Below are 19,842 nucleotides of genomic sequence, written 5' to 3' on the forward strand. Positions count from 1 at the left end.
TATCGGCCTGTCTTGTTAACCTTCTACCCTCCGTGGTTGAATCGAGGGTAAATGTGCAATACTAAAAAGACATAAAGGCTAACAGTTTGGTTCAAGGCATTTGTCTTTTGATTAACTGTCATGAAAAGTCTATCTGTGGAGAGACCAATATAACTAGCCATCAATTCAATCATGAACTCCATCGCTACAGAGTTGCAAAGTCGATGGATTAAATCCCAGTTGGTACCAAAATGGGCCACTGAGTGTTCATATTGATTTATACACAGTAGCTCTGGGTTTACCAGAAATCTGTCAGCAGAAGATCTGATGGATGTTAAAACAGTACCAAATCTTTTAAGAGAAAATGAAACGAAATGGAACTTTGACTCGGAAGATGCAACAAAATCATTAAGAGCCACAAGGCAAAAAGCCTCTCTAACGCATTATTCATTCAAATTCCAGGTTTGATTTTCTAGCAAAAAATGTAAATTAAACAAAAGGCCACAGGATAGTGATAGTCCACTATTCATTGTGAATGCGACCTGGCTTTTTTGCAGCCTGGCACCACCTGCTGAGCTACATCAATATAAAAAGGCACCCAGCAGCACCACGGAGAAGAGGTCGAGAACATCTTAACTTTATGCTAATGTCTTCTGATGCAATGTGAGCAACAACTCTCAACAGTGAGTTGTGCTCTTCTGAATGCCAGCAGAAACAGTTGTTTACTAATCTACTCCATAAGAGGAGTTGGGATCACATCCAGTGGAGATAGAGAACTACAATGCCAATCAGTCTTGCCAGCATTGTGGTATTAAAAGATTTTCAACAATGCATACATAACACAAGGTAAAAAAAAAAAAAAAAGTGATTTGAGCTGTGCTCAGGAAAACAAACTGTGCAGTGGGAAATCAACTACGTCCTCATGTGCTGTTCAAACTAGTATGTAAATGATTTGCTCAAAGGTCCAGTGTGTGAGATTTAGGGAGCTCTATATACAAAACAATACGCATTAGTGTATAATCACTGTGTGTTTTTTATACCAAGAACGAAACCTTTTATATCAACACAGTCTGCCATATCGAAGCATTGTGTTACTACAGAACAGACAAATTAACGATGCAAAACAGTTTTGTTCCCACTGTCATTTTTCCTTCACACTAAGATGAAGAGGGTGAAACAATGAGGTTACAATCAACAGCTACATACGTCTTAATTTCTACAATACAACGTACCAGAACTATCGCTTTGTGTCAAGGTAGTGACAAAATAATACCTTGTGCTCGAATGTGTGAACGCAGAGTTACAGTAATGAGCCTGAAGCAAAGCTGTCCACTCCACTGTAGTGCTGATTACTACTTTTCACATGACAGCTCATTTTCTTTTTCTTCCACGTCTCTAAGGAACACATACGACACGTCGACCCTATCTTTTTATCTTTGTTTTTCCTTTGTACGTATACTATCTACGCATGTCGAATACAGTATGGTTAATGTCAGAGGTATGGCAAAACATGGTTGCAGTTAAAAATGTATGAACACTGACTCCTAAATGAAAGCCGATCTACTCACTTCAACTTCTCCCACACTGTCAAAAGCCATGTCACCGTCCAATGATCCTTTTGCCCACATTTGTCAAACCAGTCCATAAATCCCTTTCTTTAGATACCACTGTAATCCTGCCATTCTGTCATTTAGACTCACTATTACGTGATCCACCACTGCCACACTGTCACAGTGAAAGGTAGGTTTCACTGAACCATCAACCCCCTGCTGGTTTTCTGCAACTACTGCCGGTATCCAGTGGGACTGTGTCTTACATCTAAGTCCAGACTCACCACCACCTAGCTGTGGTAATGAATGGATCCATGGGGTAAGGGTGAGACATCTATCGATTTCCCCACATCTCTAGGTTCTTGGAGCTCGCTGACAGTGACAGCAACTGTTTTCTTTTTCTTTTCTTTTTATTACCTGTTGGTTAAGTGTTGACATGTAGACTTTACAACCCAATTGGTGTTGAATTATTAGATTTAAACCGTGGTGAAATAGCCCTATAACACATAAAAGCCTTTTCCATACACACAGCATCTGGTGAGGTATCAGATCAGACTCCCTGGTGGTTGGGAGATGGAAATATACACCATTACAGATAATTAGGAGCTATTTTATTCACTGTATTCTGGGACAGTAATCATTGTAATCAGCAGTAATCGCCATGACCAGCCTCAATTCAGCCTTAAAAACTTTAGAGAATCATTTTTTCCCATCTGCAATTACAGACCAGCATTTTTACAGCTCTAAACACTTCTCTAGTCTTGACTGATGACTTTTATCCGCATGTGTCACCTAGAGACAGGTAACAAATTAAAGGAAAATACGTAAATAAATGAATGGGGAAGCCAGTGCAGAGGCTTCCACTAAGGTACACTCCATGGCACCGTTAAGCAATTAACATTCAATCAAGATAAAAACACTGAGCAGACCCAGTTCTGATTTTGTATCAAGAAGAAAAGATCTGAGTGAGTATGAAAGAGGATTCATTGTTGGTGCATGGATGGCAGGAGCTTCAACTGGCTTGTGTTTCAACAGGAATAATGACTAGATGCATTCAGATTTACGGTAGACATCACTGAACAGGGTCAGGAATTGTGGTCATAATCGTGATGACTAGGAATGTCACTGCCGGAAGTTATCAGATTCAGCCTGTCCACAATTACGTGGGATGTTATAGTAGGGTTGCGGTGCATAAACCCCTCATTACAAAGATGAATGCACATTTGAGAGTTCAGTGGAGCAAAAACCATCAGCACTGGTCTACAGAGATGTGGAAAAAATTGATCTGGTCAGATGAGTCATCCTTCGCCATATTCTTGGCAAGTGAGGGAATGCCTGTGTGGCATACACTAAGAGATCAGTACAGGCCTGAATGCCTCTATGAACCGATATCTGCATATGAATGAAAAATCTGCAGGCAAGGGACCAAGTTTTTGGCACCTGATGGATTCTGTGTTCTGTTTATAGTCAGAGAAGTATTGGCCAGTCACGTTTGAGCGGGCTTTGGTAGCAACAGTCCATGTGGCAGAACACATTGGCTGAAATGCAACCCTGGAGCACATTGGCTGTCGCCTGACAATGATGCAGCTTAATGTGAAGTTATCTGCATTCATATGCGGATATCAGTTTATAGCGATTAGCAGACATATCTCTAGATTTGGTTTAACTTGTGTCCGAAGATGGAAGGGCCACAGCAAGACAATACAAAGTTGAGTGATCACATGTACCCAACGATGGGACATTTCTATCCTGATGGGTGGTCTCTTCCAAAATAACAATTCCCCAACCCATAAAGGGCACAAAGGGTCACTGAATGGTTTGATGAGTATGATAACAACTTGACTCTTATGCTATGGCACCAGATCTCAACCCAAATGAACTCCTATGTAGCATCAAAGTGTTAAAATGCACTCTCCACCATCATCAAAACACCCAACGAAGCAATATCTTATAGAAGAATGGTGTTTTCTCTCCAACAGACTTTCAGCAGAATCTATGTAGGGGTGCATTGAAGCTGATCTGACAGCGGCTCAACACCTTACTGAATCACTTTATTTTGGTTTTTCCTTTAATTTGTCATCCATCTGTATGTTTTTATTTTTGTCAAAAAGCCTACAAAGTCTGTCTTGGAACCTTTTCTTCTGCCATGTGATTTGGAGTTTGGGTGTTGTCATCTATTTTTATTTCATGTTGAGATTTTCCTATTGTGCCATTGCCAGATTGACTTTTGACAACCATAGGAGAAGTGGCAAGAACCTGTCTCATCCTCTTGTGGGTTTTATGTGTAAATGGAGAGACAGACACAGTAGTTATTGTACTGTTAGCTCGCTGAGAAGAAGCGAGAATTACCTCTTTCTCTAAACCCGGCACAGTTTTGAGTCTTATTTCTTGATCCTGTGAGCGTAGAAACTGGTGTCTGTGTTTCTTTTTCTTTTCCCATGAAGAGATTCAAACCATCAATTAATTAAAATAAAACTAAAAAGTGTTGTATGTGTGGCCAAAGAATTAGATAGGTATGACCCTTTCTGCTCCACTATTTTTGAAAAACTATTAAAAAACATAAACCAAGCACACCCTCATTGGGTGACCAGTTCTTTCCTGCAGCAGTAAATACTGAATAGCAGGCGCTGATTTGCCATCAGGAGCACTGGGAATGTTCCCCTAAATGGCTACATTATACATAAAATGTGTGGTCACTGGCCTCCACTAACATTAGATTCCACGTCTCAGCTATTTATATTGTGTAATATTTGCTAAAAAAAACTGGAGTGCCAAGCTGTTGAAATTCCTTTAAATTAAACTAACAACAAAACTATATCATTTGCATTATATAATCCCAGACAAGTTTGGGATGTTGGAAATCATTCAGATGAACACATAGCTTTCATGGGATCTGTAAAAGGAAAACTATAGAATACCACCAGTCTCATTAATCTTTAAGTATAACAAAATAAAATAAATAGTCTCCACTGTAAATCTTCTCAAAGGTGAGCTCAGTCTCTCTGCATTTTGGCCATTCAGAACACACTCTTTTCCAGAGTTCGCCTTCGGCACATAAAATAATGACTCGGGCTCAGATTATTTGCCCCTTTTTTATAGTTCTGGTAATTAACTAAAGTTAACTAAAAAAAACATTTTATGTGACAAACAGAACTGACCTAGGTTCATTGGCATTTACACTTGTAGCAGTGTAGGTAATTGAAAGTGTTCACATTACGTTGTCTATATCCTGTACTTTTGGTCAGGGTTTTAGAGGACAGCGTGGTAAAACAGCTGCTGATTACTGTCGCTTTTCCACTGTTAATAAAGTCCTGGCTGTACTAGAGGCCCCTTGTTTGAGAAACATTCTTTTTTTTTCTCTTTTCAGCTGTGAGCAATTGTAGAAATTGAGCGATTTGAAAGACGTCAATTTTGCTGTTCATAACGCACCTATTTCAGCTTTCACAATATATATTTTTTCTTAGTGTTCAACAACAGAAGCTGCAGCCATGTGTGTAATGATCCAGAAAAGGTGCTCGGATAGGTGACCTCTGTGATGACCTCTGTATAACCGTGCTGCTCTGTGTGGCATAGCAGAAAATCTGAAATGCTTCTGAAGGTCCTGTCTTCAAATTTTGACTAAAATCTACAGTTTAACTTTAAAATCACCAGTTTTGCAGTGCAAGTGTTTTGAACCTTCCTGATATTCATGCAAGTTACAGTTTCACTGATGCCAGCCCTATGGAACCACATCTTAGACGTGGAAACTGATGCAACAGCTAGAAAACATGGTTTGTAATTGGGATAAATACTGACAACATTATATTTAACCAGGAGACAGACAATGGAACCGGTACCAGATTAGATTCTGCATTTGTCACACATGTCACAGTAAGGAAAGCTTTAGCACAAAGTCACACCATTTATAAAAAAGGTTGGAGTCAGCTTTCAGTAGTTTAGTAAATCCTGTTTAACCGATCGGCTTTTATTGTGTAGCTGGATTTGCTGACTTATTCATAAAAGATCGCGATAATCCGCTGACTCTGTTCGATATAAGTTGCTCTTCATCTAGGCAGGACACATTTTCACTTATTTTTTTGTCTGCGGATCAGTTCCACATTTTGTGAGAGAGAAATGCCAAAAAGAAAAAGCTTATTGCAGTTTGGACAAACCTCAAACCTCTGACACATCATCAAGCAATAAGCCATGCCTTTTTACAGTGCCAACACTGATGAAACTCTTTTCTGCATCATAGGCTTGAATAACTGTTGCTCACAGTACAACGCACTGCAGGTATCCCACCCACAGTGAAATGCAACCTCATTTAAGACAGAGTATCTATCTATGGAAACAACAATTTCACTCTTGTCAATTGCAATTTTATTGTCAACATGCCATGTCTACATTCAAAGACAGAGTGAATGATTCATTAGTTAATTCGGGAAACATGCTCATTCCCTATCAGGCCAAGAGCTCGTTAGCTCAATCGCTCTCTTTTCTGTGGATGTGGTTAACTTAACTTAGCATAAAGATTGGAAACAGGAGAAGCAGCTGGCTCTATGCAAACATTAGGTTAGGCTCACTAATCAACACTTCATATGTGTCTCTTTTATCGGTACAGAAAGGAGTTTGCAGGTACGTTCAGCACAAAACAGGAACTTGTTTTTACACTTAATTTGTTGTACGGAATAAATAAGACATTACATATTAATTGGTGAGCTCTTTGTGGCTCTTCCTTCATATTAACAAGCGAATAAACATAAAAAAAAAAATATTCATTTGAATATAATTTACACTTCCCTCAGCCGTTTCTTTCAACTGATAAAGGGAGGAAAATCAAAGAAGCAAGGCTCCTTCAAAAGGTGTCATTAAAGTTGAGACTTGTTTATTATTGCTGCATTGCATTCTGGTCAATTTTTCCATTGCTGTTGTTGGAATGATTTCTCTGCATTTTTTTTTCTTGCAATCTATTTCTTCCCGCCTGGTTGCCAAACATCTGTGCAAACTGTCAGCACTAGAAAAAACGCATCAATCTGATTCTGACGGACTGACACGGAAACCTGACATGTTAATGTTTTGACATTTTAGGCGTTTTGCTCAGCAATTAAACTTGACATATCTTGATGTACACTTTACATTTACATAACATTAGTCCAGTTATTCACATGCATAGCAGCAAGTATGCATTTAAAACATGTAACAATATATAGCAGGAAATGCAGTGTGCATCAGTTATCTTTCCTTGTGGGACAGTGGCGAGGTGCTTCAGGGTGGATGTCTGCTTTAAATTGGGTTGTTTGATTGGAATCGACAGGAGAGTCGATTAAACGTTAATTAAAGGACCACTTCAGTCCTAAAACCAGCCTGCAGTGTTGTTAGCCTATATGTTTCAGATAATTAGCCTAATAGGCTGATAGGAGGTGTGTTTATAGATCTCAGACATATCAGGATCAAGGCTGTATTTGTTGCTACCATTCAACTGTTTAACGTTAATGATTTTGAGTAAGAGACTCAGTGTAGAAGAGAGGGATCTATACTGACTAGGCATGTTCACAGATAGCTGGGTTTCTGTTTGTCGCAATGTTGTTTATATAATTTAAATAACCTATAGATTATAATCAACTTGGGAAAAAAATAAATAATGGTCAGAATATTGAAACAAAGAAAATAGCAAACTCACAAGAAAGAAACAAGACATGAAACACTACTTGAAATTATTTGAAAACTGTTAATACTTAAAAATGATATGGCAGTTAGCGAAACGAGATTTCAGGTAGGTTGGTAATCAAGTATATATGTCATGTCAGCTGGTCTAGCAATCCTGAAGAAATAAAGAAAGACCTTTTCTTTTCTTTATGCTTGACATTAAGGGAAAGGTCATGTTGCTACATAAATCAAAAGGCTTTCTCTGTACACTGGTCATTAGAGGACATCTCAGACCCAGCTAGTCTGGCTCAACTCGAAATTTTCAGACTTGATTGCATAAAGTGGTGGCACAGTGGTGCATTGGTTAGTACTGTTGCCACCCAGCATGAAGGCTCCATGTTCTCCCTGTGTTTGCGCAGGTTCTCTTCGGGTATTCTGGCTTGCTCCTGCAGTCCAAAGACATGCACTTAATAGGTTAATTGGTGACTCTAAAATGCCCGTAGGTGTGAAAGTGAGCGTGAAGAACTGACTCGACTTGTTCAGTGTGTGAGATCCCCATGGGCAGCTGGGATTGGGTCCAGCCCCCATGACCCTGATCAGGATAAGCGATTAGATGGTCGCTCAAAGGGTCTTGTTCAACTTTCATCAACTTGACCTATAGGTCCATCTGAAACAGACTCATGTAAAACCGACTAATATCCATCCATTCTCCATAATCCTATAATAAGGGGGCTGGAGTCAATCCCAGCTGGCATTGGGCGAGAGGTGGGGTACACCCTGGACAAGTCGCCAGTTCATCACAGGGCTGACACATGGAGAATGTGAAGAGTCACTATGCCAGAGTTTGAACCAGGAACCTTCTTGCTGTTACTACTACTGAAGTACTCTGCGTATAAATACGTAAAAGAAAACATCAGACCCGAAGAATCTAAAGGACAGTCAGACTCTGTTCAAACAGATCAGATATAATTAGATGCCATTCAAAATTAGGTCAACCAGCACACATCCAAATAGAGATGAACACCAAAACTGGCAGCGGCATGATGTGGCACCAATTAATGAGCAATCACAGTTGAAAGGAGTTGCAAAACATGTCATATTCCTCTACAATCCATATTTCACAATCCTGGACTGGTGTCAAAAATACCGTTTTTATCCAGTGATCAATTTGACGTACCTTGTGATCAGAGCTGGACAAGTCTACTTGAATCAACTCGACTATTTCACATATCGACACAAAGTCCTGAAACTTGAGGGGCCCCTGCCGGACCAAATTACACTGAGATCTGACTCTGGACCTTAATCGGACCTTGTCCAAATCGTATTCAGATATTAGACTATAAGTAAATTTGAAGACCACTAGTTAACCTTACCTTGTTGGTTCTTAGGCTAGATGCTTTGATGAAAAGATAAGCAAAGTCAGAGAACCTTTTCTCGTTAAACCGAGAATGTCTGCACCAACTTCCATGGAAACCCATTTTATAGTTTGCCAGGTATTCATAAAATATCATACATGCATTTCCAAGAACTGAGCACCCTTTTAGCAGTCTGATGAGGAGAGTTTGGAGTGACTGAAGTGCCAGAATGTGTTTGAAGTCGAGATAGTTGACTCTGACGGATCAACAAACTCAACATGTATCCACAGTGGGATACCGAAATACAAACTGATAATCACCATTAGAAGAATTTTAAATCTAAATCAACACTGGGACAGAGGGGGGTCTGAGTAATGAGGTTGACAATCTGGGTTCCAATGTAGGATGAGAAACTAGGTCAGCCCCCTTCTGGACAAACTAACTTTATTCAATAAATCACAGAAGTTTCCCCCCACAATGTAAGGAATCCTGCTGAAGAAAAGTTCAAACTGACAAATATGCAAATATCTTAATAATTAGCTGAGCTTTGTCCCCCTCTATCAGCACACAGCGGGGGGATTATTAGGATGTTTCTTTCTTTTCATCGCAGGCTGGATCACATCCAGATAAGGACGTCTGAGTGGAGCCTGCAATCGTCTGCCTTTCCTACATTAAGTGCTTAAGAGCTTACGAGAGGAGATACTGAAATCTATTTTCTAATGTAAACCATCTGTTGTTTGTAAATCACTGCCTGACTGGAAAGACTGGTTCCAGTGTCCAGCCAGAGACACTGGCAGAGCCCCGTCTTTCTCACTCAGTGCTATCGACACTAATTGGAACACAACATTGCTCTTTTATTTTTTTTCCTCCAGCCATTTTACCAGCATCACAATATGTTCCTCCACAATTTATGCAATCAAACGGATGAAATATGGTATAGAGCTCAGCGCACGGCATGATTGCATACACTATACATAAATCATCTTGAATAATCACTGACCCAATCAGCCACAGAAGCTCCAGCACAGCTTCTACTCGACGGGTAATCATGGGCTGTTTCTGTCATTTATTAGACTTAACTTTTCCACTTTTTTTTTTTTTTTTTTTTAAACCTTATAGTTGCTGTAACTTTGCCTGCAGATGCTCTGTGAAGCCATCTGGGTTACAGGGCCATGAAAGCAGCGCAAGGGTATGCAAAGTGTTAAATAGGTCAAAACAGAAGCATCTTCTCCAGCACTCACACGTCCAGTTTTCTCCCCCCGCCACCACTGGATTAGCCCCCCGTTTCCCACACTATCTGGCTGCAGCACCTCGACCCTTGGAGCTTGGAAAGCATAGGGAGAGAGCAGCTTGGAGTAGGAGTGTGTGGGCATCTGTGTGTGTGTGTGTGTGTGTGTATCAAGTAAAAAGTGAGGTTGTGTATCCTGTATGGCCTCCAGCCTTGAATCTTGGACAGCTTCACCTCAGCAGTGTCGGCCAAACTGCCCTGCCTTCATTCATACAGAGCCAGTGGCACACCGAGCCAAGCACTCTAGAAAATAAAACCACACACACACACACACACACACACACACACACAGCACTCTGCCGATATGAGTCTCAACACCCAGCGCTGCTTATTTGGGATTCAGGCTGCTGGTGTTTGTGCCAGTATCTTAGAATTTGAATATTTTCATGCCAGAAAAGTTAAAAAAGGACTCACTGTTTTCGCCCCAATATTGTACTTTTGTGCATGGTGGAAGAGCACTGGGGCATCATGATCATCTCCAATGAGAATTTAATGTGAATCTCTCACAGTAAATACTGACTTGCAGTTTACTGCTTGGATAGGATGGAAAAAATGTCACAAAATTAATAGAAAAAAGTTTGAAATGATGCATTTTGTCACAAAATTAATAGAAAAAAGTTTGAAATGATGCATTTTTTTTTATTGCGGGTTCCACTTGACTGAAACTAAAACAAGTCTCTCTTTCAGTCCACTTTTTCCCCTCAGCCTCTGCTTTAAGCTGAGGGCAGTAAAGGAAGGAGGTGCACGTTTTTGTTTTTTGTTTTTCCCAGACTGCAGAGAAAGAAGTGAGCAAAGTTATCCTGTGACACTGGCAACGCACCTCGAACCCTCTCCACAGGGTTCATATCACAGCAGCAGTCCATCAGCTTTATCTCTCTATCAGGACTTCCACGTTTATCTTTGATTATGGGTCCCTCACACCTGTGTCCATTAACCACCAGTTGTCGGGATTTACACAGCACCTGATATCATTGGAAACAAGTCGAAGTGCGCTCGAGTGTGTCCGGGAAAGAGCCCGAGCATCTGCTGCCTGGGACAAATTAAATGTGGAGTAATTATGAGAGGAGGCTCCCCGGAGTGTTCTGCCTCAGCATCCCAGCTAATACTGTGACACGGGAAGGTGTGGCGGTGCGTGGCTTTGCTCACACTAACTAATGAAACAAAGAGCGTGCGTGCGTCTGTGTGCGTGTGTGTGTGTGTGTGTGCGTGTGTGTGTGTGTGTGTGCGTGTGCGCGCAGCCATGACACAGAAGACAAAGACATTTCTGAACTTGAGCAGCGCGACTAATGTGAGGAGAAAGCGTGCTGTGTGTGTCATTACCTCGAAAAAGAAAGGCTTTGCTGATGTTGTGAAGCCCCGCCACTTGGGTAATTCCATAGGTGGCATTTGCCAGGTCAAGTTCATTGATGATATCAATCTGGTAGTCTTGATCTGATCCGAAAGCCAAAGCTGAGGGAGAGAGATGAAGGTTAGATGGTGTGTGTGTGTGTGTGTGTGTGAAGCGGTGGGTTCACAGCCTGCTGAGAGGATTTATTTTAAAACTCAAATTCATTTTTTAAAAACAGACATGCTCACTGCTTATGTGCATTCCACTACTTAAAAAAATGGCTGGTTGCAGAGAGGGGGGGGGGGGAGAAGTCACGCAGTTTTAATAGAAACGCGAACGCTGCCCACTAAAATGCACCGTTATCTGCCCGCAGCCAACACCTGTGTTCTCCACGGGCTGCGAGGCGCACCGTGCGCACACGTTCAAGCAAAAGGTGTCATCTCTTCCACGCTCATCTGCATCCTGGCTATTTTCAAATATGAACTCCACAAAACTGGAGCTGGTTAAAAAGGATAACACGCTGCAGTCCGGAGACATTATCAAAGAGAGAGAAAGAGAAATATCTGACATTCTTGCGCGCAAGGTGCAAATAGTGGAGCGTAAAAAGATGCTAAGAAGCGCGTGTCACTCGCAACTAAATTCCTCATTGGCATAACAGTGCGTGAGTGTCCTACTCACCTGGTTTGGTAAAAAAGAAAAGGGAAAACAAAGTCACGTAAATATCCATTTGTGTTGGACTTTCGCTGTACAGAGTCCTCAGTCGTGCGCTCTGCTGCTATCCACACCAACCCGCTCAGGTCCGTCTGGCGCTGTGTGTGCGCTGCTCTCACTTCGCCTGGATGTGAAGGAACAGAGGAACGGTCCACAAACACAGGAGCAGGGGTTTTCTCACTGCGAAATCTGATCAGTTTATAAGGTTTTAATGCGTCCGAGCAGCCGGTGCATGGCATCGAGGGCGATATGCGTGCGCGTTTATTCGGGATCTATTTGAAACCGGGCTGCAGGCGGAGATTTGGAGAATATTCGTGACCATTTATCTGTAAAGTTCCCCCCGTTCAGAGCACAGAAACTTCCAATTTTGGAGGTGAGAAAAAGGCTTTTCAAGGGAAAGTCGGTGAGTGGATGATATGGGAATTCTCTGCAATAGATAGGTAGGCTGCTCTCATTTGTCACAGCAGAGATTATTCAAAGAATTTCCAGTCTCACGGGACAAATTAACAACGCCGAGGACGACAGAGAACAGGTTTTATGAAGTGTGTGAAAACACTGCACCTTGCACAAGTTTGCATTGTGTGAGGAATTTGTCTAATAGCACAGACACACAAAGGGAGTCCTGCATCTCTTCTATGCTTTATACAGCATCTCCACCCCCCCATCACTTCCTCCAGCTCCTAAATCGACTTCTTCTCCTCCTCCCATCTCCTCCTTGCCTCAGAGAATCCCTGGGATTTATAAGCACTGCTGCCACAGTCCTCTTTCCTCTGGGGCCTGTCCTTATTGAGAACCATTAATCATACCCTTCTCCTGCCTGTCTCTAATTTGTGTACATTGTCAGGTTGTCTGGGTTACCTGCATCAACACAAACTGGTAAGAGAGAGAGAGAGAGAATGTCTGCTTAGAGATTATGGCAGTTACACAGTATGCACCGCCTGCTCCTCTCCGTGCAAGTGTGTTCTACACCAGGGATGGTGTAATGTCTGCTTTGGGATGCAGGTCACTGTTCCACACTCTCAAATTAGACTGTAAACAATAGCAGCATTTGGCAAGCCTATTCACTGATCCAGAACCGAAAAAAAAAAAATCACATTATTTGAAATTACAGGTTGCAGAGCAGTGAGGGGGAAAGGGAGGAAAGTGGAATTTAAACTGTTTTTTTTTTTTTTGGCAGGTGCTGAGCTTTACACGTAACACACAGGATAAAGAAAGGCCTGTGTTTTTAAAATATTTAGTTTTCTGATTTTTGTGCACTTTCCCTCTCATCATAAACACAAACATCACTGAATGTAACTTAAAGGTACCCACAGCCAGCCGAGGAAAACAAAGAAACTGTGCTTGCTGCTCATGTACTGGTTTAAAAGCAAAGACAGTCTAAAGCAGTGGTTCTTAACCTTGTTGGAGGTACCGAACCCCACCAGTTTCATATGCTCATTCACCGAACCCTTCTTTAGTAAAAAATAACTGGTCCACAAAATGAACCGTGCATTAACATCACCTTGTTCAAATAACAAAACCAACACAGTGCATGAACTCACAACAACTTACCTCAGTGTGACTTCTGCTGTTGCCTTTGAGAGACCAGTTCAGATATGCGTGGCTTCACCTTGGCAAGTGCCAGTCTCATGTCATTTTCACAGCAAAGTCTGTTCCTTTTCTTAGTTTTTATGTCCAGCATCCTCGAAAACGATTGCTCACAAAGATATGTTGTAACAAATGGTATAAAAAATTCCAGGGCGGAGGCTCCACCGAACCCCTGAGACCGACTCACCGAACCCCTAGGGTTCGATCGAACCCAGGTTAAGAACCACTGGTCTAAAACATGGACGTCAGATCCTTGACTCACCCTCACTTTTCTGATAAGCCGTTGTGAGTGTGTTGCTTCTGACCACCGCCATATCTTATCAGCTCACAGCTAATCCAAAAATGGGCTCCAAAGATGTGAGGCATGGGTGGACCTGAAGTGGACTGAATGAAGCCCAGGTGCTCAAACAAGCCGGTGATGGCACCAACCTGTCAATCAAAGCAACCACACCCTAAATTATGCAAGTGTTATAATATATGAATATAATTTGAATGGTTGGGTTATATAGAAATTCAGTCTCAGAACAGAAAATTAGCTATAGAGACCAAAACTATTTGGTTTGTACCAGGCTGAAAATATGTTTATTTCTGCTGTGAAGTTGCACATTTTAATATGGATCTAAAACTGGGCTAAATTTGGGTGAAGTTTTTTAAACATCTGTATAACTGTTGTTTAGACAGCATTTCTATTAACATGTAGACCTGCTTTGTATTTAATGCTATTGAAACAATGCATGTTTGTAACCTGGACATCTGAAAAACATTCACTTTGCAGCAAAAGTCCCACAGCTGCAAACAAGACATACTGTACTAATGAAACTCAGTCAGACAGACGTACTCTTTCTTACTCTTATTTATGCTTTTTTCTTTCCTGCCTGCCTCAGACTCATTCAGGTGTTTCCCTATTCTCTTGAACCCATCTGATTTTGCCATGACCTCTGTGCAGACATCTTGTTGCTGTCAGGATTTAAAAATGTTCCTTTCTGTGTCTCTGTCACTTGTCGTTTCATTGTCCAGTTGATGTGACTGACCTCCACTTCTAGTTGGAGAATATTCTCTCCTGAAAGACACGAACATTGGTGATTTGTTCAAAGGGTTTAAAGGGTAACCTTTTCTTATGTTTGTCTGTCAAAGTGAGTAATTTAGTTTCAAATTCCAGAAGCGTGGTGTTTTTGTGGGAAAATAAGGTAACGTGCACCTTATATTTCTAGCAACGTTAGCCTTTATGACCTCTTTTCAGGTTTCAGGATCTTGTGGTCAATTCAAATAATTATATCTTTCTCTCAGAAGTAAAGGTAAAAGTAGCATGATGTCGCTCCATGGAATAGAATAGATACTTTATTGATCCCTTGATGGAAAATTTAGATTTCGCTCAAGTTTTTACATGCAATCTACCCGAAATACAACCACACACACAAAGCGCTCATAGGCATGCAAATGTTCAGAGATGGTGAAGGTCTGGGCATCCATGCATAGTGGCACGTTGGGAGCAGTTAGTGGTTCGGTACCTTGCTCAAGGGGCACCTCTGCAGTGCCCATGGGGCTTAACTGGCACCTCTCCAGCGACCAGTCCACCCTCCATACACGAATCAGCCACCATCCAGTTCCTAAGCCAAATCTCTACAGACTAAGCCATTGCCGACCTCAATTGTTTGACTTTTATTGTTTTCTTGCTGATGAGAAAACTCTCACATTGGTTATCTTGGAATGCAATTACAGATGTCATCAGAGACAGACTCAGAGTACTTTACAGCTCTGTGTCCATGCAGTTAACTCAGGCATCCTGGTCCATCCATCCGATCAACCAACAATGACTCATGGGACTTTCCTATGTGGTCCTAATGACATGACAACCCAATAAAAAAAAGATAATTTCCCAGTAGGCTCTATTCAGCAAAGACTCTTTAATTTAATGTCAATGAAGATGGTGGAATATCTTTGGGAAAGACTATGTACCATCCCTCCAGTAGAGTTCCAGAGAGACTATGACAAAAAGCACGGTTTACATTGTTGACACATGCTTTCGTGATTCAGAGCGGTACCAAACCTGAAGCGAACAAACAGTGAGAAAGAAAGAGAAACACTGAGAGAGAGCGACAGAGAAAGCTGGTTGATTGGCAGCGATGAACATTGCAGGATTGCAGTGCTGCCTAGATGTTTTCGATCTGCACTTGTCAACGTGTGACAATGCCCTGGCAATCGTTCCACAGTCAGACACTGTGAGGACACCAGAAGAGATGCAACCAGCGGACACTTCCTTAACAGGAAACAAGCGAGCGAGACACCCAATTGTGTACACAAACAGAAGTGACCTCAAAAACAGAAATCCGAAATCTCATTCGCTCTGGGTCTGAGCTGTCTGGCAGAGATGGAGGGCAAAGTTTTGTTTTTCTCTGAGCAGAACAGGAGTCACATTAAACCCACAGGAGGCGAGACGGTGCTCAGTCACTGACGAGATAAATGTCATTCAGCAGCGCTTCTGTTTTACATAATGGATCCCTTTGTGATCGGTCATATTCATTCCTACTTTAGAGATACCCGTTTGTTATTTTAGTAAAGGTACAGGTAAGAAACCTTAATGGGCCATGAAATTTCTCAGAATCAAGAGCAGCAATGAGCAATGTCAAAGTGACATTTATCGTCAGACCCGATGACCTGGCTTCGGTTCCTTACCTCCTCCTTGTTTGAAAGTAATATCAGCTGCAATGCAAATGTATTTCGTAAGAACTACTGAAAGAACACTTTGTACACCCAGATATCATCAGATGTGATTATAATAGTGCCATTCCTCCTAATATAAGTGTATAAAATTACTCAGAATATTCTCTCAGTATGTTCTCTTCTGAAATACGCAGATCCTGTAACATCTGCAAAGACTGTTGACCGGAGTGTTTTTACCCACATGCTGTCTGCTGCGTCATAAAGACTGAAAGTTAGAATCCGGAGCTTTTCTCTTTCTTTTTGCACAAAGCCTCTAACTTCACATGTGGTAGCAATGAAATAAAAAAAGAAACACACACAAGACAATATCACATACACCGTAGGTTGTCTGATCTTCTGTAATATGATAGTGTATGTGTTGTGATGAACATGTATGTTTTCAGGTTTTTTTTTTAATCAAATTAAAATATTTTACATGTGTTGTGCAACATTTTATCAAAATGTCCTTCAAATTCAGATATATGAATACATCCCTGATATATTTGGTATCTTTGAGAACTTGACCACACCCAGCAGCCTGCTGAGGTGAAAAAAACTTGAAACCTTTAACCAGAGAGGGCAGTGAAACACAGCTTTTTGGCCTTGTTTTAAGGTTATTATTTGACCAGTAGTCAAATATTTTTTGATGTGTGGTACAGTGTTAGGTCTGGCAATGTTAAAGACTGTGTAAAGGCAATTCTGAGATTTCTTTCAAAACACATTAAATATGTTGGAAAACAGTTGCTGAAAACACGTGAAAAGACTGAACGGTATATTACTGAAATATGGAGTTAGAGGTTCAAACAGTTTTTCACCAGTTTTTAGTCCCAGGATTTTGTGGGCGGTCCTTAAAGGGTGGCTTGATGACACGCTGAGGCCACTCTGAGCAGAGAGATAGAGATGAATTCATCTCAGCTCAGTGTTTCAAAGTTAGCTGATTTTGACACCTTATTTCATAAACTTATACTATAATAAACATAAATTTGTCTGGGTGGTTATTTACACTTTCTTCTTTGGTCTGACAAACTATGAACACATATTTGTTTTTACTTTACACAGACCTAAGAGGTCCTATAGATACTACAGATGTATTAATACAGCTGTAGTATTTATAGAATAATTTGCTTGAAGAACTCCAAATTTTGTGTCTTCTTCAAGGTCTCAACTTGAAACTGACTTATATCATTTGGACATATTTATTTTTGCTTAATTTTATTCATCCTGATAAAACATACTGTATATGCATGACACAATCTGGGATTTAATGAGAGGAAGTAATAAAATGCAATTAGCAAAGAAGCTCTTAATGGACTGGCTGGGGAATCAGGCTGTATCGCTCTGTAAATGTTAGCCTGCGGCCATGGAATGACTGTCTGATTTGGTTTACTGGCAGATGTCTATAAAATAATCATATAACAAGGAATTTCAATCACAGTCCAGGCCCACAATTTAACTGTCATTCTAAATCAGCTCACAAGGTATATTTAAGTCCCGGTAACCACGGGAACAGTGCTTCTGCTTTGTGTTATGTTACTTATTCATCTTCAGTGGTGAGAGGGACCACACCTCATTTTTTGCATAATAGTGTGCATAATATAAGAGTAATAATGCATTTTGATATGTCCTGATACGGCAAATAGCAAACTTGTGGAGGAAACGCAACACTGCTGTGCATCAGGAACATGCCACCAGAATAATTACAGATATGTATATTCAATGTTTTGATCATGATGGATTCATAATTACAGAACATAAAATAGGAACAGGTAATAATCAGACATAATTATTAGCAAATGTATTTATATTTAAAGAATGTTTCTCTTTGGGTTTAGTGATGTATCATTAAAATTCAAGTTTAATTAATGAATTTCTAATTGTGTTTTTTTTTTAATTATCAGATTTCTAGGTGCGAGCTGTAAAATCTGTCACTGTTAATTATTCTGCGTCGCCGCCTTGTGAGGTCAGTGTATCACGACACCTTGTGGTTTAATGACAAAGCCCACTTCAGCTGCTGAAACGAGAAAGTAACTAAGTCACAGTGGTTGCAGAGTTTGTACAGCTCAGACTGATCAAAAAGCTTCCGCGTCTCACGTTCTGACTGTGTCCATTTTCAACAGATGAAATCTTGCGCACGATAACAAGGGCAGACATGAAAGTGATATATACTCTGTATAATGAAGGCCTAAGCTTATGATGAACAGCAGTTTCTTGAATGAGGGTCTAACTATTACAGCCCGGGGAATGAAGACATGCAGCAGAGTCCTGCTGTCTGCTGAAAGCCTGTCATTAACCATTACTCAGTGTTAAAGCACTCACCAACCATAATGTCCAAATTTGTAGTTATCCAGCAGTCTGGTGGATGTGGCCCAGCCTGTGCCCCGGCTTGGAGGTCTCACTTCTTTCTTAATCGCTGCTTTCATCTGGTAAGAAATGAGGTTCAGAAATGCAGCTGCTCAGTCTGATATATGCAGCTTAATATTCACCCTGACCCTTTAATAAAATCCCCTTTTTTATACTTGCGCAGTTATACACTGGGGGAAAAAAGCAAAGATATAAATCAGTGAGACAGGGCATGATACAGGTAGAAATGCACTTAATGTTTATTTTCCACTGGACATCAGATAATAGCATCCATCCATGCATCCAACTATCTATTTTATTCTGCTTATCTTGGATCAGGTTGTAGTGGCAGCAGGTTAAGCAGGATATTCCAGATGAATACCCAAAATTTGCCCAAATAAGTTTGCATGTTATGTAAAATGGACATAGGAACAAAATGTGATTATGTGCAAAACAATATTAAAAATGATATGCCCATTTTGCCTTTGACTCCAGTAACACATGGCATGGACATCTACGGAAGCCCTAAGCGGTTATGCTTTGATGCATGTTATTACCTCCAATTTCTTGTGATAACAAGTTTATCTAATTTGTTTTCTCAAGATCTCAAGTTATTATCTTGAAATAAACATTGTTATCCTGAAATAAACCCTGTTTTCTCAAGATAACAACAAAAATAATATGATATCTCAAGAAAACAAAAGGATAGTCCAGCATATGAAATTACTGCAGTGAGCAACAGTCAGTGTAGCAATGGAAGAGGAGCAGGAGTATATCGATCCGTGCGTCACATACTTCAGGTCAGTACGGCATGAAGTTACACATTCGATTAATTATCTTGAGATCTCGAATTATTATCTCATTATTGTCTCAGTCTTGAGACTTTGGGAAAATTATCCCATTACCTTGGGATAACAACATGAGCGCACAGCTCGTCGCTGCATTCACAGATTCAAGTTGAAACTCTACAAACCATGCAAAGAGGAAACTGTATATAAACCAGTTTCAGAAACGCTGCCGCCTTCTGTGCGCCTGAGCTCATTTAAGATGGACTGAGGCGAAGTGGAAAACTGTCCTGTGGTCTGTCGAGTCAAAATTTGAAATTCTGTTTGGAAATCACGGACAGTGGAGAGGGACCATTCAGCTTGTTATCAGCGCACACTTTAAAAGCCAGCATTGATGATGGTATGGGGGTGTATTTGTGCACATGGCATGATGGGTAACCTTCACATTTGTGAAGGCGCCATTAATGCAGAATGATTGACAGGTTTTGGATCAACATGCAAAGACGACAAAGACTTTTTCAGGGACAGCCTTGCTTATTTTTGCAACACAATGCCAAACGATATTCTGCATTTATTCCAGTGGCACGGCTCTATG

General features: G+C 40.8%; 1 protein-coding gene across 1 annotated transcript in view; it reads right to left on the reverse strand.

Moving 5' to 3' along the window:
* The window catches only part of LOC104922755 (protein kinase C-binding protein NELL1), a 269,223-nt gene extending 257,147 nt beyond the window's left edge, over positions 1-12,076 (reverse strand). The window contains exons 1-2 of the mRNA XM_027281540.1: positions 11,803-12,076; positions 11,118-11,246 (exon numbers count right to left, since the gene is read on the reverse strand). Coding sequence (XP_027137341.1) covers positions 11,118-11,246; positions 11,803-11,851 — 178 coding nt within the window. The 5' untranslated portion in view covers positions 11,852-12,076. The remainder of the gene's footprint in view (positions 1-11,117; positions 11,247-11,802) is intronic.
* Positions 12,077-19,842: the final 7,766 nt, after the last annotated feature.

The sequence above is a fragment of the Larimichthys crocea genome, chromosome VIII, assembly GCF_000972845.2.
Source record: "Larimichthys crocea isolate SSNF chromosome VIII, L_crocea_2.0, whole genome shotgun sequence".
Taxonomy (NCBI): Eukaryota; Metazoa; Chordata; class Actinopteri; family Sciaenidae; genus Larimichthys; species Larimichthys crocea.